Source organism: Natrix helvetica (genome assembly GCF_964273705.1).
Source record: "Natrix helvetica genome assembly, chromosome: 1".
In the NCBI taxonomy this organism is placed as follows: domain Eukaryota; kingdom Metazoa; phylum Chordata; class Lepidosauria; order Squamata; family Natricidae; genus Natrix; species Natrix helvetica.
The window spans coordinates 241,180,290-241,202,691 of NC_138548.1; the positions used below are offsets into that span (position 1 = coordinate 241,180,290).

General features: G+C 42.6%; 1 protein-coding gene across 2 annotated transcripts in view; it reads right to left on the reverse strand.

Moving 5' to 3' along the window:
- Positions 1-452: 452 nt before the first annotated feature.
- CARD14 (caspase recruitment domain family member 14) overlaps positions 453-22,402 on the reverse strand; it is a 34,837-nt gene continuing 12,887 nt past the window's right edge. For both annotated transcript variants that reach the window (XM_081935743.1, XM_081935744.1), the window contains 12 exons: positions 22,220-22,329; positions 19,603-19,694; positions 18,508-18,553; positions 14,790-14,979; positions 6,801-6,927; positions 5,535-5,772; positions 5,355-5,418; positions 3,142-3,250; positions 2,531-2,686; positions 2,014-2,105; positions 1,752-1,867; positions 453-1,129 (listed from right to left, as the gene is read on the reverse strand). In XM_081935743.1, coding sequence (XP_081791869.1) covers positions 904-1,129; positions 1,752-1,867; positions 2,014-2,105; positions 2,531-2,686; positions 3,142-3,250; positions 5,355-5,418; positions 5,535-5,772; positions 6,801-6,927; positions 14,790-14,979; positions 18,508-18,553; positions 19,603-19,694; positions 22,220-22,329 — 1,566 coding nt within the window. In that variant the 3' untranslated portion in view covers positions 453-903. The remainder of the gene's footprint in view (positions 1,130-1,751; positions 1,868-2,013; positions 2,106-2,530; positions 2,687-3,141; positions 3,251-5,354; positions 5,419-5,534; positions 5,773-6,800; positions 6,928-14,789; positions 14,980-18,507; positions 18,554-19,602; positions 19,695-22,219; positions 22,330-22,402) is intronic.

Sequence of the window (22,402 nt, forward strand, 5' to 3'; positions counted from 1 at the left end):
TCTTCATGTTATACTTACAAAGCCCTGTTAGCCTAAGTGACAGTCACAAAGTCAGCTAGTGAACTATATGCCAAATGAGAATTTGACCCTGATCTAATACTAAACCTGCTAGCTAAATCTCTGTATTATATGTCAAGGAATAAGACAGACATAATTAAATTTGGAGTTTCAGTGTGACAGAAGTGTAGGCAAAGTTCTATTAGTCCAATTTCGGATTTTAATACACCAATACACGGGTGTCAAACTGGAAGGCCACAGACCGGAGGTGTTATGCGCAGGCCCTGCCCACCCCAGCTCCACAAAGGCAAGGAACATGGCAATATGTCGCGTCACGCAATCGAGTTTGACACCTGTGCACTAATACAATGCAGGGAATGTTAATTTGCTTAAAATATGCTCAGTTTGCTAAATAATGTGTGTGATAACTTTTTAAAAACAATGCAAGGGTAGTCTTCTGTGAGAAATTCTTTTATTTAAAAAAAATGAAATGCATCCATTATTTTCATGCTCAACGTTCCATATACTGTATGCTCATGTGGAACTGTGTGCCCCATATGGTTCAGTCTAGTCTCCGTGCATTTCTATTTGAGTACCAACTCCACCTCAAGAGTTTTAAAAATTCATTAGAGCAAACCTCTGCTTATACATCCCACCTAAAACAGCTTGTGTGGCACTCTCCACATTTAGCCAGCATAGGATGTGTTGCCAGGAATTCAAAGGGATGGTGAGGGAAGATAAAATCAGTTTGAAAGAGGTTGGATGAGGAAGGATGGAGACCATGAGAAAAGAAATAGTAACTCTCTAAATGGAGAGTATGCAGCTGATAGGCTTGGAATATGTTCTATTTCCTGCTAAAGCAAACAGTAGCACATTTTTCCCCTAGGCACAGGTGAAACAATTGCCTTAAGTCCCGTCTAAAGGTTGGTGAGGCACTTGTTCCACCCACACTACCTTCTTCTGCTCATCAGCGACAGCCACACGGACACAGCTGTTGAGAGCATCAAGGTCACTCCAGGCATCTGGAGCAATGGTGTGATAAAGGCAGGACACTGTCTCCAGCTGGGCCTCATCTTTCCGGACACTCTCCAAAAGTTGGTCCTCAGTTGCTCCAAGGCGCTGAAGAGCTTTCCTAAAATTCAAGCAATTTAGGTATTGGAACCAGAATTTGAAAGCTTACTCACAAAGTATGTTTGTGTGAGTGCAAAGGAAAGGCTGAAGAATGATGGCCACAGAAGAAAGAATTGCTAAGATCAAGATACAGTAGATAAACACAAAATTGTGTGCTGGATGAAATGATTTTAGAACAGAACAGAATAACAGAGTTGGAAGGGACCTTCGAGGTCTTTTAGTCCAACCCCCTGCCTAAGCAGGAAACACTACAGCACTTCAGACAAATGGTTATCCAACATCATCTTTAAAACGTCCAGTGTTGGAGCATTCACAACTTCTGGAGGCAAGTTGTTCCACTGATTAATTGTTCTGTCAGGAAATTTCTCCTTAGTTCTAAGTTGCTTCTCTTCTTGATTAGTTTCCACCCATTGCTTCTTGTCCTACCCTCAGGTGCTTTGGAGAATAGCTTGACTGCCTCTTCTTTGTGGCAACCCCTGAGATATTGGAAAACTGCTATCATGTCACCCCTAGTCCTTCTTTTCATTAAATCTTTTCATTTTAGGTGCATCTTTGGTGATTAAAATAATTAGGTAACAATTCTGCCAGAGAGAACTGTAAGTCATCAAAGTGACAGTACTCACTTGATTTTCTTGGCATTTTTCTCACTGATGGTGATGAGAATAATGATGGGATACATGTCCATTGCCAGAAGTTCTTGCACACTCTCCAGGCCCAGATCCAGCCAGGCATGCACATCCTAGAGACAGTGAGATGTATAAGTGCATGGATAGCACTGAACAATATTTGCAGTACTAGTCCTAAGGGAATACGCATCCTAACCCCTCACCCAATAGAACTGCATCTGTACCCAAGTACAACATCTGTTCTTCCAGCCTCTAATACCTTTTGCATTAACTGTTCCAGATCCCATCGAGGAATACAAGAGCTGCCATTCAACTCTTTGTTTTCATGGAAGGATTCTGTGTTCTGAGTATCTGCAGGAGCAGGAAGGAGGGGAAAAATGAGAGGGCACAGTTCTGAATCCAAACTAAATCTCTTTTTCTTATGTTTTGTTAGAAGTAATGTTTGGATACATGAGAGAAATGAGAAAATCCAGTACCAAGAAATATTCTATGTTCTAGGAACAAGGCAATCATTTGAACAGGAATTGTGAACTCAAAACATGCTCTTTCAAAAGGCAACTGGCCTATGTTAGTCCAATTGCCTTTTGAAAAATAACCTTTGAGACAAACATGGCCTGGACTGAGAATCTCCATAGACATGAATTTGTGAAGTTTACTGTGAGGCAATGCACTCTCTTCTAGTTCAGCTAGACATTTCCCTAACTTTGTCTCAAGTTCAGATGCTGAGGTTTCCAGGACTTAAAACAACATTTCCCTGCAAAAAGATTCTTGTATACCTGATGGACATTTTTCAAATTCCCTGGAAAGGCATAGCTTGTCAGCCATGATCTTCCTCAAAAGTGCTGGCACCACAAGTACTGGACGTGGCTGCCCGGGTCTGTAATGCCTGACAAAAGTGTATGGCATCAGACTGACACAATTCCTGGGACTCACTAGAAAGGAAAGAGTAAAGCAATCAGAGAAATAAATGCTTGTAGACTTCAGCCACTGTTTGTTTGTTTGTTTTATTCCTACCTATGTTTTAAGAAAGCATATTTGAAGACATTCATTAAATGGCCCCAATTAAAGAGTCTTAGTTTAGAGTTACTGTCAGAAATATAAAAAGCCAGAAATATAATAGCTACAGTGGGGCCTACGATAAGTAATTTGGTTACTACAGAAATATGTTTTTTCTAGAAAATAGCCAAACTTCTAAAAAGTCTCAGAGACGTTTTTAATTTGCAAATTAATTAGTTATCCTCAGTAGATGCTTTATGGAACAGTTCTGTATGCTTTTAAAAAAAGAAAGAAAAGCTCCGCCTAGGCTTAAATTTGCCTAGATAAATATTTGTAGGCTGTAATCATAACTTCCAGCAAAAATAAACAACATTCCAATAGTTGAACTTACCTTTTGGCTTGTTTGAATCTGAGAAACTATTTTGCATAGTGGACCAAAGTGGATTGATCCTGTTACTTGTACTCACAATACGGACCAACTTGCGTTGAAAACTGGAATTCTACGGGCAAAAGGGAAGGCGTTATATTAAAGCCAAAAGGTATAGAGCAGCGATGGCGAACCTTTTTTGGCTCACATGCCATAAGTGGGGGGAGCGCAGGGCGGATGTGTACAGGCGTGCCGCACCCATAATGCAATGCGCGACCTCCCCAGTGAGCATGCGCGCACTACAGGCGCGACCCCATTTTTGCATGCTTTTTTCACCCTCCCCAGGCTCCAGAGGCTTTATAGGAGCATGGGGAGGGCGAAAACAGCCTCCCCCGTCCCCCGGAAGCCCTCCGGAGGCTTCAGGGACCTTCAGGAGGCTTCCCTGAAGCCTTCGGAGCGCTCAAAATGACCCTCCGAGCAAACCGGAAGTCACTTCCGGTTTGCTCGGAGGGTCGTTTTAAGCTCTCCGAAGGCTTCAGGGATCTTCAAGAGGCTTCCCTGAAGCCTTCGGAGCGCTCAAAATGACCCTCTGAGCAAACCAGAAGTCCGTTCCTGAACTTCCGGTTTGCCCTTAGGGCCATTTTTTTGCGCTCCGGAGGATTCAGGGAAGCTCATGAAGCCTCTGGAGGGCCTGGGGGGGGGGGCAGGGGAGTCTCTTTTTGTCCTTCCCAGGCTCTTATAAAGCCTCTGAAGCCTGCGGAGGGCGAAAAATGGCTTTAAAAAAGGGTGAACTCAGCTAGCCAGCACACGGATGCGTGCTGGCCAGCTGACAGGGTAGCGCCTCGCGTGCCCTGACAAATGGCTCCGCGTGCCATCACTGGTATAGAGCTAACCCAGGAGTTATGGCAGTAGTTATCTGGGCAATTATAGGAGCTAAGCTTAGGATCACCACCTTGGGGAAGTTGCCTTAGAACAGGGGTGCGAACTCATGTTGTCATGGCGTCATCACGTGACGTATCACTTTTCCCCCCTTCACTAAGCCAGGTGTGGGCGTGGCCAGCAAGTGACGCATCCAGCCTGCGGGCCATGAGTTTGACACCCCTGCCTTAGAACAATGTCCCCAAAGGACTTTCATGCCAAGCCTTTGACTCAAGCAATTCTCACCCAGATGCCTCCCACATGTTAGTAGGAAAACAAGTCCTTTGATAGTGCAGTATGTCTGGTACCTGGGGTTGACCTATTGTTAAGAGTTCTCTGGGCTGCAATTTTCAATTACCACTGTGATATCATCAGTGCAGAAGATGTGGGGGATGTGAGGTTGTGCAGTATACAACTTTCCACTATGTCAGTTACTGTTTAGACATAATGCAATACTGCACAGGCTGCCAATTAATTTGTGTGTGACTGAAGTCTTTAACTGCATTTCTTTTATAAGGTTAAGTCTACATCTGTTGATTGCCCCTTGGTTGGAGTGCCTTGATTCAAAGAATTCTTTTGGACTTTTTGATAATTCTAAAATTGCTATTCCCATCTATTTCCTAGGTTGTTTGTGTGGAGGGAGATCAGTGATGTAAGCAGAACTATGCCACCTACAGCCTGACCTAAGTGTAGTACACAAAATTATCTGCTACAATATCCTATGTCAATTACTACTTCAGCTTCAACCACAATAATACACGAGGAAATAATAGATACAAACTCAAGGTAAACCACTTCAAATTTGATTGCAGAAAATACAACTTCAGCAACAGAGTGGTCAACGCCTGGAATGCTCTACCTGACTCTGTTGTTACATCCCCAAGCCCTCATAATTTTAATCTAAGACTGTCTACTGTCGACCTCACCCCATTCCTAAGAGGTCTGTAAGGGACATGCCTAAGCGCACCAGCATGCCTAACATCCCTGTCCTACTGTCCTCATTTATTCGTACCCATTTACTGTGTTCATATTTATGTTTATACTTATATGTTATCTTTTACATGTTTGACAAATTTAAATAAATAAATAAATAAATAAATAAATAAATAAATAAATAAATAAATAAATAAATAAATAAATAAATAAATAAATAAATAAATAAATAAATAAATAAATAAATGTAATGCAGCATGGAATTCCTCTTCCTTATGTCCATCTTGATCCAGCTTGGTGGAAATGCATTTTTGTAATGTAGTTTGCAGTCCAAATCAACTTGCAAATTTAGCTTCCTAAAGCAGAGTGAAAGGTTGTCTCATTACCTTCCGGGAAACCATATTCTTTTGGGACAATTCTTGAATGAGGGCAATGAGTTGCTGTTGTGCCCTACATCAAAGAAATGGGGACAGAAATGCGTAAGGCAGAAGAAAACAGCTATGCATCTCTGCATTAGATAGACAAGAACATACTCCCTTCAAACCTATTGGGATGATCATACTCACTGGAAGTAGTTGGGGATGGTACCAGCATCCATGTCTTTCATGGTATAAGGATTCACCTGGCAAGCACTCCACTGAGTTTGGCCTTGATAGACAGTGTCAGTGACATGAAGAATGTTATGGCATCCAACTGAGAGTTCCCCAGGATTTTGTTTCTCAAGGCATAGGTTGGATCGGATGTAGAAGGAGTCACCAGATGTTACCAGATTGGAGTTCAGGTCAGTCAATAGTTTCTTGTAACCTAGTAAGATAAAGTTTGTTGGAAACTGTGAATCAAAGTACAGCAATAGCGTGGGTCAAGTGGGACTGAAGATAAATATGTGAGAGCACAATTACGGTACTTCCCAAACAGATCCTTGGCATTCCATATTCATGTCCAGTGAGATACCTAAATCAGGGGAATACATTTTGATGCCCAATCACTGTATGTCCAACTTCCAATTCACATTTAGGGATGGGAAAATGGAAATCCCAGGAATGTTCAGGAATTTTCATAATATGTGACCAGAAGGCACTGTTCACTCTCAAAGCCATTCAATTGTTACCAAAGCTAAGGACCTCTTAAATTGGCTCTGGTTAACTCCCTGCATACACTGGATCTGTCAATGGCATCTGTTGTACCCACTTACGGTAGGTGCTGGAAGCCCCAAGCAAAAAGTTTCTCAGAACTTCATTTATTAAGACCTATCAGAAAGCCACACCACCTTCCAAAAGCCACAACCAGAATGGAAGAGGGCACCTTCTGGCTAGCATTGTCAGTGCTTACCCTGGGTAATACTTTTTCCCATTTTCTTGATTTCTCAACTGATTTTTCTTAGGATTTGGAAAAAAAACATAAATGCTGGGAAGGAATTCCTGCATGGAAACACCAAGTTGATTCTCCTTCATACTAATTACAATGGAACACAATCCACTCCCCCATCCCAATTATGATTAAATCTTAAATTGAGTGGTACAGTACAGGAAAGTTTCTTCATGTTTTCTAGTATGCCACTCTTAGGGGTACTCACAAATCTACTATTTGCCTTTCTTCATTGTAGGATCCCACTAAGAGGGAGAAATAGCTGATCACCAGCATTCTTGGATCCTACATTATGACTTTTGCACTTCGAAGCTATCATGTACACCAGGGATAGAAGATGTGAGTTGTCAACAAAGCCCAATTTCTATTAACTGTCTGGCTTATCATGAGGTCTAATGGAAGTCATAGCTCAGCAGCCTTTAGAGAGACAGACGTAGCCCATCTCCAAGGCAAACAAATATCCTTACCCTCCATGTTGTGCTTCACAGACAAGCAACAAAATCCATTCACTTTTTCCAGGACCCAAAGAGCCTCTTCAAGAGTTGCATCTTCTAGGAGAGCTTTGAAACCTGGTTCCATGACTCCATAATCCACCTGTACATTCAAAGAACTTGAAATGTTGATCAAAGAGACACTGTTTGAGGAGGTCAAACAATTGCAACCTAGCACAGCTCCACGACAGGAAAGACCTTTCCCATATTAATGATACTTTTACAGAAATAGTAGCAACTTGACATTGAAGGGGGTGTTATAATGAAACTGGCAGCTGAACTACATACTGTGTTTCCCGAAAATAAGACAGGGTCTTATTTTTCTTTTGACTCCTGAAATAAATGCTTGGCCTTATTTTTGGGAAGGTCTTATTATTTTTGAGGTGCAGGAGGCGGCGAGTATGGTCACCTCATGGCTGTTGCTGTGTTGCAATATTTTGAGGGAGGGCTTATTTTAGCACATGCACTCAAAAGCCCAATTGGGCGTATTATCCGGGGAGGTCTTGTTTTTGGGGAAACAGGGTAGCTTAGAGAGGAGTTTCAGTCATTTTATGGGACATAAAATGAGACGTGGGACACAAAATTATGGGACATGATTCACTGTTCAGTAAAATCTTATTCTGATAATTGCTTAACTACTGCCTTGAAATTAGACCAGTTTAGATGTGTGAATAAATCTAAATCCTTCATAATTTGTGAGCAATTATATTATTTATTAAATATAAATACACAATACACACTTACATGTATACATATGCTGTATGCGCACACACACACACACACACACACACACACACACACGAGAATTAACAAGGTTGATACTATATGGTACAAAGCTACTACAGCTAATCTTTCTGCCTTCTATTTTTCCCTAAACAACAACCTTGTGAGGTGAGTTGGGCTAAGAGAGAGTAACTGGGCCAAAGCCATCCAGCCAGCTTTCCTGCCTAAGGGAGGCCTAGAATTCAGTTGTAGCACCTTCACCACTGCACCAAACTGGCTCTCTTCTTCTAGCACACGTTAGTGCATCCTGCCCAGTCATTCCCATTTGATCATCATATAAGCAAAAATTGCAAAGCAAGACTATGGATTTTCGCCTTTAGTTTGCTTAGTATGATATCTGAACTGGGATTTGTGGCCTATGTGCTCCTGGATTTAATAGAAAAGCAACAGTCAACCATTACATTTCAGATATTAACCAATGGAACAGCTTGCTCTCAGAAGTTGTGGGTACTTCATCACTGGAGGTTTTTAAGAAGACTGGAAAGTCACTTGCCTGAAATAGTATAGGGCCGTGATGGCGAACCTATGGCACGCGTGCCACAAGTGGCACGCGGAGCCATTTGTCAGGGCACGCGAGGCGCTGCCCTGTCAACTAGCCAGCGCGCATGCGCGCGCTGGCCAGCTGACTTCACCTTTTTAAAAGCTATTTTTCGCCTTCCCCAGGCTCCAGAGGCTTTATTAGGAGCCTGGGGAGGGCGAAAAGAGCCTCCCCCACCCCCCCGGAGGCTTCAGGGACCGTCCCTGAAGCCTTCGGAACGCTTAAAACCACCCTCCGAGCAAACCGGAAGTGACTTCCGGGTTGCTCGGAGGGTGGTTTTAAGCGCTCCGAAGGCTTCAGGGACCGTCCGAGTCTTCCCTGATGCCTTCGGAGCACTTAAAACCACCCTCCGAGCAACCGGGAAGTCACTTCCGGTTTGCTCGGAGGGTGGTTTTAAGCACTCCGAAGGCTTCAGGGAAGTCTCTGGACAGTCCCTGAAGCCTCTGGAGGGCCTCTGGGGGGTCGGGGGAGGCTCTTTTCACCCTCCCCAGGCTCCTATAAAGCCCCTGGAGCATGGGGAGGGCAAAAAAAAACATGTAAAAATGGGGGGGTCGCGCGTTTTGCGCGCATGCGCACTGGGGGGGTCGCGCGTTGCATTATGGGTGCGGCACGCCTGCACTCGACCCCCCTGCACTCCCCCCACTTGTGGCACGCGAGCCAAAAAAGGTTCGCCATCACTGGTATAGGGTCTCTTGCTTGAGCAGGGGGCTGGACTAGAAGACCTCCAAGGTCCCTTCCAGTTCTATTCTGATTGAGTACATTGAGATATAAAAGCTAAACAAACTATGGGAGGTGATTTCCTGGGTTGTTTAACCACTCACATGGTAGAAAAAAAACTATGCAAAAGCAGTTAAGCAGTAAACTTCTGTTTAATAATAAACTGGCTTATTCTGGCTTACTTTATTTTCAAATTAATTAATTGGTTCCAAGCTAGTTGTAAAAAATTTACCCTGAAGTATTCCGGTGTTGTGCCATCCTGAACAATTCGCCATCACTGCTCTGACTGGCTGAGTAGATTCTGAGCTTTTCAGACGTTGTGATTGTAGTTCAATGAATGACAGCAAAATTATCTTTCCTTGCCTCAGAAATGGCCAGATTGGCAGGGGAATTCAGGGAACTAAAGTCTATGCAGCTGAAAGATATCCAGTCTGGAAAAGACCAACAAGACTTTCCAGTAGATAGATCACATTTTCCCAGCCCTAAAACGGCTAATGAATCGCTGGAGAACTATTATGGAATTTTTATAGCAGTCTCATGATCATTCTAGGTGCTCAGGCTGCAGACTTGCTGGAAGTACCTTCAGCACCACTTAGAATGCCTGATTTTCCCATTTTGTTTTCTTTCTCAGGGACTGATGCAGGGGTGGGATTGAAAAATGTTAGCAACCTCTGCCTGGTTGTTGGGTGGGCATGGCCTCCTACACCATGGGGGGGGACATTTTTGCCTTTCCCAGACTCCGGAGGCTTTCCTTGAGCCTCCGGGGGGGTGAAAACGACCTCCTCTGGGCTCCGGAGGCCGGAAACGGACCTGTTTTCAAACTTCTAGTACTTCTGGTAGGCCCATTATTTCCCCTCCCCAGGCTCTGGAGGCTTTCCCTGAGCCTCCAGGAGGGTGAAAACACTCTCCCCTGGGTTCCGGAGGCCCTCCGGAGGGTGGAAACAAGTCCATTTTCAGACTTCCAGGAGGCCTGTTTTCCTGGAGCCTCTGTGCAGGCCCTGTACTAATCTGGCATGATGAACAGGCTGTGTGGAGACTCCTGGGAGCAGGGGTGAAATTCAACAGGTTCTGACAGGTTCTGGAGAACCGGTAGCAGAAATTTTGAGTAGTTCAGAGAACCGGCAAATACCTCCTCTGGCTAGCCCCAGAGTGAGGTGGGAATGGGGATTTTGCAGTATCTTTCCCCTGCCATGCACATCAAGCCACACCCACCGAACCAGTAGTTAAAACAACTGAATTTCACCACTGCCTGGGAGGGTGGGGTGAGGTGGGCGGGGCCAACCAGTCCTTGCAATAACCGGATGCAAAATTAACATCCGGTTCACCCGAACCGGTGTGAACCAGCTGAATCCCACCCCTAGACTGATGGCATGTCAGTCAATATAAAATCTTGAGCATTTCCTTTTAAATAGGGAGAGGGACAGAGATGGCGTTAGAATGAGAAACTTATCCGGAGAGAAATATCTAATCTTTTACACAAATGTACACACTGTGGAGCATTTTTTTTCAGATGGGCAGCTTTTCTGTTTCCCTACTCTTCTTGATCTAGTTTAAAACACACTTGAGATTGTTCCTGGCTGTTAGGGTGATTCACACATCTTTTCAGCCAACCAAACAACTGTAAGCACTGTCCCCTTTCTGACTCAGGACAAAGCACAGAGAACTACCACAATCAGTGTTTGTTAGCTGCCCTTTCAAACTGCCCCATAATTGGATGCCTTGTCCCTGCCTCCTTCAATTCCATTAAGGCAACAGCTTACACAAATCCTTTCCCTTTTTTCTCAGCTGGAAAATAAAATAATTACCATGCAACCTCTTCTAATTCTATGTGTTTCTTGATGTATACTGAACTTTTTTTTTCTAATGAATGTTTATCCATTGTTTGGAGGAAATCCTAGGGGTAATTTGAAGGGAAGCAGCACAAACACAAGAAGATTACAAATATAACCAAATATAACCTTCAAAAACTTACTATCAGTGACTATAGTGGCCAACCTACATTATTGTCAATGCCTGTGACCTCTAATGTTATCCTATTAGCAATTCTGCATTTGAACCAGGGTGGATAAAAATCAATGACTTAAAAAAAATCAGATTTTTTAAAAAAATTGGATTTTTAAAAAAATCAAATTTATTTTAATAAAATGCTTTTGGAGTAAAAATCTATCTAAAGATAGTTTTCTGTTTAAGATACATTAATAATTTCGTTTATTCAGCATGAAATGGAGCTTAGTTATGTAGCATGAGGCTGTATATTCTGCAATATTGGGACTGTCAGTGAGTGAACAGAAGGTCAGAGAAGGAGCCGCTGCGGGACAGAGATGACAGTTGCTCTTTTATAATTATGATTTAAACCGAGTTGATTTAAACCAAGCCTTTTTTACTAGTGATATAAATCGTGATTTAAATCAGGATTTAAAATCGTGATTTAAATCGTGATTTAAATCATTATTTAAATCATTATTTAAATTGTCTTGATTTAAATCAAATCCACCCTGATTTGAACCCCCTTTCTGAACTTTGATAGAATCTATAAGGGAAGCCAACAACATGCGATGTGGGGTGAAAAAAATCCCCTCCAGACTATTCCTTAAAGCAGTGTTTTTCAACCTTTTTTGGGCAAAGGCACACTTGTTTCATGAAAAAAATCACGAGGCACACCACCATTAGAAAATGTTAAAAAATTTAACTCTGTGCCTATATTGACTATATATAAAGTAATTCTCTTGAATAGGAATCAAATAAACACAAAGAAAGTATTTTATAATTACTTTATTATGAAATAGTAAGTAAACAGAAATATGAAAAATTATAAAATACTATTCAGTGCGCACGCAAGTCTTAAAGCTGTCAAGTTACAAGATCCTTGCATCCCTAACCCTTTAGGAAAAAAACCCCAAGGGGTCTTCAAACCTGACAGCTTGAAGACTTGTGGACTTCAACTCCCAGAATTCTGAGAATTGAAGTCCACCAAGGGCATCAATCATATTAGCCCAGGCAGGGATCTGCAAAATTGGCTCTTAAGACTTGTGGACTTCAACTCCCAGAATTCTGAGAGTTGAAGTCCACCAAGGGCATCAATCATATTAGCCCAGGCAGGGATCTGCAAAATTGGCTCTTAAGACTGGTGGACTTATGGATTCAGAAGGTGGCGGGGTTCGCCGAAATGGCAAAAATTTCAGCTTTCTTAAAAGCTCAGAAACAGGAGGATTATACACAGGAATGGGTAAAATGGATTGATTATATACAGAATAAATACCAGACTAGGAGTTATTATGTAGCCTTTAGGTAAGAATGTTTAGACTGATAGATGATTCGAGTAAATAATACATGGGTTGCTTGGAAATGTTAGAGTGTATAGTGGAAGCCAGGGGGGGGGGCTTGAGTGGGAGGTGGGGGGGGGGTTGGGTGGAGGGTGGGTTAATATGCATAATTAAACTAGAAGATGGGATTAATGAAATATTGTTATTTTAAGAGAAATTTATATTATGATTTATATATGTTCAACTAACTTAGAAGATGGGATCAATGGGCTATTGTTACTTTAAGAGAAACTTATATTATGTTTGTTGGGAGGTGAGGGGGTATAATATGTGAATGAGTAATCTATTTTAAGATGGGGGAGGGGAGGGGGTAAAGTGTATAGTATAATATTTGAATGAGAAAATTTTTTGGGGGGGTTGGGGGGGCATAGCATCTGTATGAGATGTATATTGTATGGCGGGGGGGTGAAAAGGGGGGAATTTTGTTTCTATAAAACTCTTTTAATAAAATTAAAAAAAAATAAAGAAAAAAAAGACTGGTGGACTTCAACTCCCAGAATTCTGAGAGGTGAAGTCCACCAAGGGCATCAATCATATTAGCCCAGGCAGGGATCTGCAAAATTGGCTCGAAGACCTCCAAGGTCCCTTCCAACTCTGTTATTCTATAAGGTCGTTGCAAATTTGATGCAGGAGAAGTTTCTGACAAGTGGAGCCCCAAGAAGCGAGGAGGGAGAAAAAGAGACGGAGGCAAGGAGCTTCTCCCCCCCCCCCGCAAAAATCTTATCAGGGAGCCGGAGGGCAGTAGCAAATTAGCTGATCACGCGGCGTGATCGGCTAATTTGCTACTGCCCGCCCGGCTCCCCGGTTAGATTTTTGCTGGGAGGAGGCGGGGGGGAAGCTCCTTAGCCTCCGTTTCTTTTTCTGCCTCCTCGCTTCTCGTCCCCACCAGGCGGATCTGATCGGAACGCCCGTGTGCAAGAGGCGAGCCCTTACTTTTATTATTACTTTTATATTTACTCCGTCTCCTTCTGCTCCGGTCCTCCTGGTGACTCGAGTCGCGACGTCGCACACTGTGCTAGGGCGGGAAGGAAGTCGGAAGATGATGTCCTACTGTGATAGGTCCAGGCTGGAGTCTGGACCAATTACAGCCCGGACATCAGAAAAGTGGAATTTTTCAATTTTTCCCACGGCACACCAGGCAACATCTCGCGGCACACTAGTGTGCCGCGGAACAGTGGTTGAAAAACACTGCCTTAAAGCACAAGGTAGCAACATGTTGAAATTTAAACTGTTGAAACTGCACTAACGGCAAGATACTCCCAAACTGCAAAGCCCTGCTCAGGTGTGATCAGAAGCTGGCCATGTTGCTCTAGTGCAATGGTTCTCAATTATTTTCTGTCATGCCCCCCCTAGGAAGAAGAAAACATTTCCCCCCCCCCGCGCGACTGTAAATAGTATCATTTGTCTATAAAATTGTTATAAGTACACCTCTGCATAACACTGTATCCTTATTAAACACCTCTTATTTTATACAATAAACATTTATCCATAAGTAATTCATCGCAATTCTGTGAGAAAATGATGAGAAATGCAGTAAATATCTTATTTTAAAATTGGTAACAAGGGCCCTACAGAATGAAATTCAAGGTTTATCTAGAGCAGTGATTCTCAAAGTATGGTTTACCGTACTCTTTCAGGGGGATGGCGGAGTATTTTATAAATAAATATTTTTAACATTTCTCGGTTTTAATTTCTAACATACTACACATCAGTGATATAACCCACACACATCAAAGCTTTTTGGTGTCCTCAATCACTTTTTAAAAATCAAAGAGACCCCCAGGCTAAAACCTTTGAGAACCGATCCAGTCCTATAATATGTAGAGACCCCAGTGGAAAAGCTGCCTCGTATTTCTGTTTCCCAGAAGCAAAGCCTTCCTCTGGGAGAGAGGATGTGCCTTCGGCCAGAGGAAAAGCGAGGGTCGGGCCAGGCAGAAGCCAAACTGGGCACAGAGGCTGAGCAGGCAGGAGCCACGCTGCCTCTACCTCTTCTTGCAGGCTATCGAGATCTGTCTGGGTCCGGCTCAATTCGGCGGGGCTCGTCCCCGAAGCGCCAGGGTTGCTCCAGCAGCGCGGTCGTTTTAAGCGCTCCGAAGGCATCAGGGAAGCCTCGGACGGTCCCTGAAGCCTTCGGAACGCAGCTCCTCCCTCAGCCAGGAGCCAGCGGGGGCTGGTCGGACAGGCAACCTTGGCGGGAAACTCCAGTCCGCCGCCGTTGCACCCAGATGGAAAGGGAGCCTTCGCGCCCCCCTTTATGGAGCCTCGCGCCCCCCCTGGGGGGTGCGCCCCACTATTTGAGAACCACTGCTCTAGTGCCAGCACTGCATCATTTGGTAGAGTCTATTGTCCTTTAGAAAAGGGGGTCCCCAACCCCGATCTGTGGACCAGCATGGGCTGCGCCATGTCAGAAACCGGGCCATGCAAACAAGCAAAGCCCCATTCGCAGGATGCAGGCAGCACACAAAACTACGCCCCCTCTGGTCCGTGGAAAACCCTCTCTCCACAGAACCAGTCCCTGGTGCCCCAAAGGTTGGGGGCCGCTGCTTCAGAGAGTTTGCAGGAAGGTAGAACACACCATGCAACAAAGATGAAGGAATATCTTACCAGCACAATCTGCTGGCCTGGTGACAAAGACATCTCATCAGGAATGGATCCAGGAGTGACTCGATGAATGAAGATGCCAGTCTGGTTGCCCCCAATGATGCTGATCTGCTCCAACAAGGCATTGGCTTGGAAGGCAATAGTTGTAATACGGCTTGGGAAGCGCTGTGCAAGTCGGCGGCGCATGGGTACACTAAGAGGAGAACAAAGCAGACAGGATAAAGTGCATACAGGTTCTGGCTCCACCCGCTGATGCATCTCTCCAATTTTAGACTGGCTTCTATGCTGGCCTTAACTGAGCAGAAACACTTATCTGTGGCTACTCCAATTGAAGATTAAAACAAATTTAGATCAAGCAAAGCCATTATGGGCTTGAAATCAGTGGGAGGGAATATTTTAGGATTGATGTATATATTTGAATTTTTATAATATGTTATGGATATTTGCATGAAATGGCTATAATAGGGAGGGTTGCCTATAATAAAATAGTAAGTATGGCCGATTGCAAATATCCATTTACCGATGACAAAGGGGTAGATGGTTGCTCTCTGCTCTGTAGGCTCTATCACTCCAGTTTATTCTTGCTATTTTATTCTTGTCTTTTTTGCTGGCCCTCTTTGCAGCATTTGACTTTTTTATTTTTATTTTTTTAGACTGCTGAAAGAGCCAGAGACAACATTTAACCTAAAAGTAGTGCTCCACTCTATTCTGCAGGATGTCATCTTCCTATTAAAAATATTTGAATAGCTTTTAAAAATATGGGGCAGAGGGGAAAAAAAACTAAGCAAGGTGTTTGGCAATTGTAAATATAAAATTTTTAACATTTTCCTGCCATCTAGTGTCTACCAGATTTTACCAGCATTTTAGTTTTAAGTAATGTTACAGTGCAGTTGTTGGCAGCTGTTCTACATAAATCAAGCAAATAACACACCTCTAATTTCTACTTGGACATGAACAGGCAACAATCAAGAGAGCAGTGCAATGACCTGTAGGCAGGTTTTTATTTAAACCAGGCTTATTCATTTGCAGAAAGTAGCCACAAAGGGAAAGGGTATGTCGGAGACTTGGAATAAATTTGCCACACATTAATAGATATAAAAGCAGAGGTGGTATTCAGCCGATTCGGACCGGCTTGGGTGAACTGGTAGCAGAAATTTTGAGTAGTTTGGAGAACCGGCAAATACCGCCTCTGGTTGGGCCCTCCCTCCTGCCCCTGTCGTTCCCTGTCCTATATTCCCTTGATTTTTAGCTCAGCTGATTCGCGCAGCAAAGTGAATTGCCGCGCCTCAGCTGACCTAAAAAACAGCTCAGCTCACCAGCGCTGACACTGAGGGCGGTCTTTGAGTGCTGCACGTATGCGCAAAGTCTGTGTGTGCACACGCAAAGCGCTGTCTTGTAGAACCGGTAGGAAAAGATTTGGAATCCCACCACTGCAGAAAAGGACACCAATAATGCAATAGTGCCTCAAAAATCAGAGGAAATAACCAGAATATAAAATCATTTCCGAGGCCTCACACTTTACCCCTTAAAGAGATCTTCTGCGAGCATATATAGGTAATCTTACACTTACAACCAAAATTTCTGTTGCTAAGCAAGACAGTTGTTAAGTGAATTTTGTCCCATTTTACAATCTTTCTTGTTTCTTTTGTTAGGTCACAGCTGTTAATTGAATCACTGCAGTTATTAAGTTAGTAACATGGTCGTTAAGTGAATCTGTCTTCCCCATTGACTTTGCTTGTTGGAAGTAGCCTCCCACCGTCCAGTACGATCCCACAGAGTTGGCCTCCTCAGGGTGCCGTCGGCCAGACAGTGTCGGCTGGTGACCTCCAGGGGGAGAGGCTTCTCTGTGGGAGCGCCTTCCCTCTGGAATGAGCTGCCCCCAGAGCTTCGCATAATCCCTGACCTCCAGTCCTTCCGACGCACCCTAAAAAGTTGGCTTTTCCAGCAAGCCGGCCTGGCCTGTTAATTTTAACTCATTTTTTAAATGTTTTTTAAATTGTCCTATGAATTGGGTTTATTTTGGGGGGATATGTATTTAATTTCTTTTTAACTTTTGAGATGTGTTTTTTTTAATGTACGCCGCCCTGAGTCCTTTGGGAGAAGGGCGGCATATAAATCAATAAAATAAACAAACAAACAAGGTTACAAAAAGTGATCACATGACCCTGGGAAATTGTGACCATCATAAATACATACCAGTTGCCAAGTGTCTAAATTTTGATCACATGACCACAGGTATGCTGTAACCATTGTAGGTGTAAAAAATGGTCATAAGTCATTTTTTTCAGTGCATTGAAATGGTCACTAAATGAATGGTTGTAAGTTGAGGACTACCTGTACATATGTATACAGACCCATGATTCTGAATTACTCTTAAATACAAGTAATTATGTCCATAGAATCACATATTTTCTTTTTTGCCTGAATAAAAGTTTATTTTATACCTCTCTCTAATATTTGCTTTCTGTAGATTCCTTGGCTGACAATCACAGTTTGTCCTTGAGTTACTCCTCACACTGATGGATGTGATACAGAGGTGGTATTCAGCAGGTTCTGACCAGTTCTGGAGAACCAGTAGCAGAAATTTTAAGTACTTCGGAGAACCAGTAAGTACCACTTCTGATTGGCCCCGCCCCATCTATTCTCTGCCTCCCAAGGCCTAATTGATCGGGAGGAAATGGGGATTTTACAGTATCTTTCCCCTGCCACGCCATGCCATGCCCACAGAACTGGTAGTAAAAAAAATTTGAATCCCACCACTGATGTAATAGTTATCAAAACAGTAACAGATACAGATTGCCACCCTTCATTAAAAAGAAAAAAAGCAAGCTTCTGGCTTCCTATATGAAAAAAAAACTTGGGACACACGTTTTGCCTCTCTGAATTGGCTATACATTGATGTCTCATTTGAAAGTACTGTAAGATACTTCTTGGAATCTTTGTGTTGTGTCTTCCAGTCAGTTCTATTCATCAGAGCTCTTAGATTCTTGATTCTTTCCCAGCTAGATTGCCAAGTGGGAGGTTTGGCACGTAAACTCTTCTTTCCATTATTCATTTATTTATTTTTATTTATTAAATGTATTGGCCATCCATCTTACCACAAAGTAACTCTGGGCAGCTTACAATATCAAAAGGATAAAACTATATCCTTTTATTAACAATATTAATAATATCCCTTTATTTACAATATTAAATGGATAAAGCTATACAAAACCTATCCACAATACAAATAGGTAAAGATTCCCCTTGCACATATGTGCTAGTCGTTCCCGACTCTAGGGGGCGGTGCTCATCTCCATTTCAAAGCCGAAGAGCCAGTGCTGTCCAAAGACGTCTCCGTGGTCATGTGGCCGGCATGACTAAACACTGAAGGAGCACGGAACGCTGTTACCTTCCCACCAAAGGTGGCTCCTATTTTTCTACTTGCATTTCTACCTGCTTTCGAACTGCTAGGTTGGCAGAAGCTGGGACAAGTAACGGGAGCTCACTCTGTTACATGGCACTAGGTATCCGAACCGCCGACTGCCGACCTTTCTGACCGACAAGCTCAGCGTCTTAGCCGCTGAGCCACCACGTCCCGAATACAATATAAATGAATACAAATAAAATACTATAAAAATATAACTATAAATTATTTCACTTTATATTCCTTGTTTTTGGATTTGTCAATACCATAAAGCATTATAAAATAAAACCATTTTGCTGGGGACTGTGCATTTACCTCTCAGAGATGCAAGGGTCTACGTGGAGCCAGAGTGAAGAGCCATCTGTAAGAAAGATATATTCGAACACATGAGAGCAAAGCAATCAGTGGTTGGTTTCTAGTCTAGGCCTCCCTGAAATCGAGCAAAATTGCCTTTATGGCTAGTAAATAACCTTTAACACATTCTCATTGTATTTTCCCTGCCTTGCTAGATATGAGTTCCCTATTTTTTTGCTCCTTAAGGAGGAATAATAAGGGGAGGAAAATTCAAAATTGGTTTTCAAGAGCAAAATTGGAAATAACTTTTCCTTATTGTAGTGGATTATGATAGGAGAAAAAGGGAAGCAAACAGGTATAGGATATCCAGGCTATTTCCAGATTTCTAATTTTGGCTAAGTATCCAGACATCCAAAAGCTCTGGAAAGAACCAAGCTGATTTGTACCTTCCCTTTTTTTTCCTCTTTAATCCAGATTTAAAATTTAACAATATCTTTAAAATTAATTTAATGCCTTGCTGTTATTTATGTTATGGATTTGCCTTAACATTATATGGGCTTTAGCAAATAGATCTTTCCAAGTGGCACTGCTCGGATCATTCTTGAACTAAAAAAAAAGCAAGCAGGTTCACAAATACATTAATGAGGGAATATTTTCCTTCCTCTTCCACAGGCTAGAACTGTGATGGCAAACCTATGGCGCGTGTGCCCAAAGTGGCAGGTGGAGCCATGCCACCTGGAATGAGCGGCATCGCCCATTCCTTTTCCGGGTTTCTGGAGCTCATGCGCACACTCTGAGCAACTGGCCTTTGTGCATGCGGCAGTGTTAGAAACTGGAAGAGTTGGTCTTCTGTTTTCTGGCATCCACCAGCCAGCTGATTGGCACGTGTGCATACATGACAGTAACCGGAAGACTTGCTGGCTGGCGCACATGTGCATGCCGGAAACCGGAAGTACATTTTCTGGCGTGTGCATGCCCCCTGGGCAGCTCCTTTTCCTGGTCACGGCCCAGACAAGTGTGCGAAGTGCTCCCTTTTCGGCACTCACTGCCAAAAAGGTTCACCATCACTGGGCTAGAAAATATGAAGAAAATGTTTCCCCTGGGGGGAACTCTTACCATCTCTCCCCATGTCGTATTCAAAAGAGGGATCCCTCCCTTTCTCTTCAGTTGAGATGACAGAAAATTCCTCGTCCAGGAACTCCTGAGAACTGTTTCAAGAGGAGACATAAAAGAGAGGGAAACTACAATGTGTGAATGGGAAAAAAAATAAAAGCCACCTGTTCTTTTTGGAGGCTGCAAGGCCAGTCAAGAGCATTTTCTGAAGTTACTTCCAGAGTGAAGGCCTGGTGTGACTCGGAGCTGCCTTGGATGGGCATTTTATTCTGAGAGTTACCTGGGCCTGCGGCAAAACCTTTTATTTGACAATCTATTGTATAGGTAGTCCTCAACTTACAACCATTAGTTTAGTGACTGTTTGAAGTTATAATTACAATGGTACTGAAAAAATGTGATTTATCAATGTTTTTCACAGCATTGCAGCATTCCTATGGTCACATGATCAAACTTTGGATGCTAGGCAACTGGCATGTATTAGTGACAGTTGTAGTGTCCCAGGGTCATGTGATCACTTTTTGAGACCCTCTGACCAGCGAAGTCAATAGGGAAACCAGGTTCACTTAACAACCATGTTATTAACTTAAAACTGCAGTGATTCATTTAACAGCTGTGGCAAGAAAGGTCATAAAATGGGGCAAAAATCACTTAACAACTGTCTTGCTTAGCAACAGAATGTGGGAGTCATTTATGCTCGTAAGTTGGGGACTACCTGTATTGAATACTTCAGAAGGGTGGACCTTCAGAAGGACTTGCTCTCCTTTCCCCTTTTCCAAGCTCTTAGCAAACCATTGTCTTTCAAAATGTTGAATTGAAAGTGAAGTCCACCATAGCTAAATGACTGACACTCCTCTAAATCAGGTAGAATGATGGGAGAGGCATTCAGGCCCTTTCAGCTGGCCTTTCCTTCCAGCCATATCCTATCACAATTACTGTACTTCTAGAAAAATGATGAATCTGTCTTTTTCATTATTATTATTTTATAGATGTCTGAATTTCTTTTACTTGTATTTCAGTTTTGTAATTATTGAACATTTGTTTATGTAATATGTAACACCGTACATGACTGGACTGTATTTTTTTTAAAAAATGAATGAATATGTCAAGAATTGTTTCTCTTTTGTGCATGTGTGTATGTGTGTGGGTGACACTCCAGCAGAGTCAAGTTAGGCATTTTCTGAATTTTTAAAATACCAGGACTAAAAGGTTTTCCTCACTGATCTAGTTCAAAGGATAAAGCTTGTGGTTTGGCCTCTTGAGACATATTTTAAAGTTCAAAAGATCATCATAGCTGTTTCAGACATGAGCCAGGGGAATTCTTAGTCAAATCTCTGTATCATTTATTTGATTGAATATATATTATTTTATGTTACATATTATTTTGTATTATAGAAATAAAAGCTTTAGAAATGGAACAGACTGACAAAGAATTGTTACCATTTATATTGTTTGTAAGAAATAGCAATTCAATTTGCATGATTACTTTCAACGTTCTCTTATTTATGGGCATCCTAAATTTTAAGTGTTGCATGCAATATTTGGGACCCTCCACCTCTCATAAAGGGACGTGGTGGCTCAGTGACTAAGACATCCCTAGCACCGAGTAACGGAGTGAGCTCCTGTTACTTGTCCCAGCTTCTGCCAATCTAGCAGTTCTAAAGCATATAAAACTGCAAGTAAAAAAAATAGGGACCACCTTTGGTGGGAAGATAACAGCGTTTCGTGCGCCTTTGCCATTTAGTCATGCTGGCTATATGACCATGAAGACGTCTTCAGACAGTGCTGGCTCTTCGACTTTGAAACAGAGATGAGCACCACCCCCTAGAGTCGGGAACAACTAGCACATATATGCTAGGGGAACCTTTACTTTTACCTCTCATAAGCCTGTGATGTAAACCTTTGTTTACATTGCAGTGAAATGGACTGTTAAGAAACATAGCATCATTTTTTGAGCTTTAGGATATTTTTAACCTGTTAAACCCTTCCAAGATGAGGGGAAAATAGCAATGGTAATACCACTTAGACTTACAGTATATCCTGCTCTACAGTAATTTACAACACTCTGCGTGGTTTACAGAGTCAGCATATTGCCCACAACAAACTGGGTTCTCATTTTACTGATCTGAGAAGGATGGAAGGCTGAGTCAACCTTGAGCCAGTCAGGATTGAACTCCTAGCTGTGGGCAGAGCTAGCTTGCAATGCTGCATTCTAACCACTGTTCCACCACGGCTCCTCCAGAAACAAAACTGGAAATCGTACAAGTAGGATTCATCATGCACAAGTACAAGGTTTCCCACCGTGTTCTTAACCTGTCATTAATAACAGTTAACAGAATAACGGAGTTGGAAGGGATCTAGGAGGTCTTAGAACAGGTCCATTTAACTCTGGTAGAACTAAACATTTGCATGATTGGAGAGTAGATTTCATTTTACAGAATCCAATGGAACATAAAGACCTTAAAGGAGTCAGTTTTTACCTCTCAGCATTGTGTGAGACACTTCATGTGAAACACTTGATCCCAGCACTTGAAAAAAACCTAGAAGTGTTCTTTGTCACATCTGCCAATTCAATCTAGCACAGAATGTGAGATATCTCCCCACAAAACCCCAAAATAGTTACCTCCAAGAAAGCGAGCTGTCTTGCATGGCTCTTCTCTGTAGAGAAAGTTTACAAGGTGGGATTGGGCTGCATGATCGGAAACTGTCCATTTGATCATGACTTGACCAAGACTACAAAATAAAAGGACAGTCAGGCCATAAGTATCTTCCAGTGTGACTGAACTCAAATGCCCCCATTCAGAGC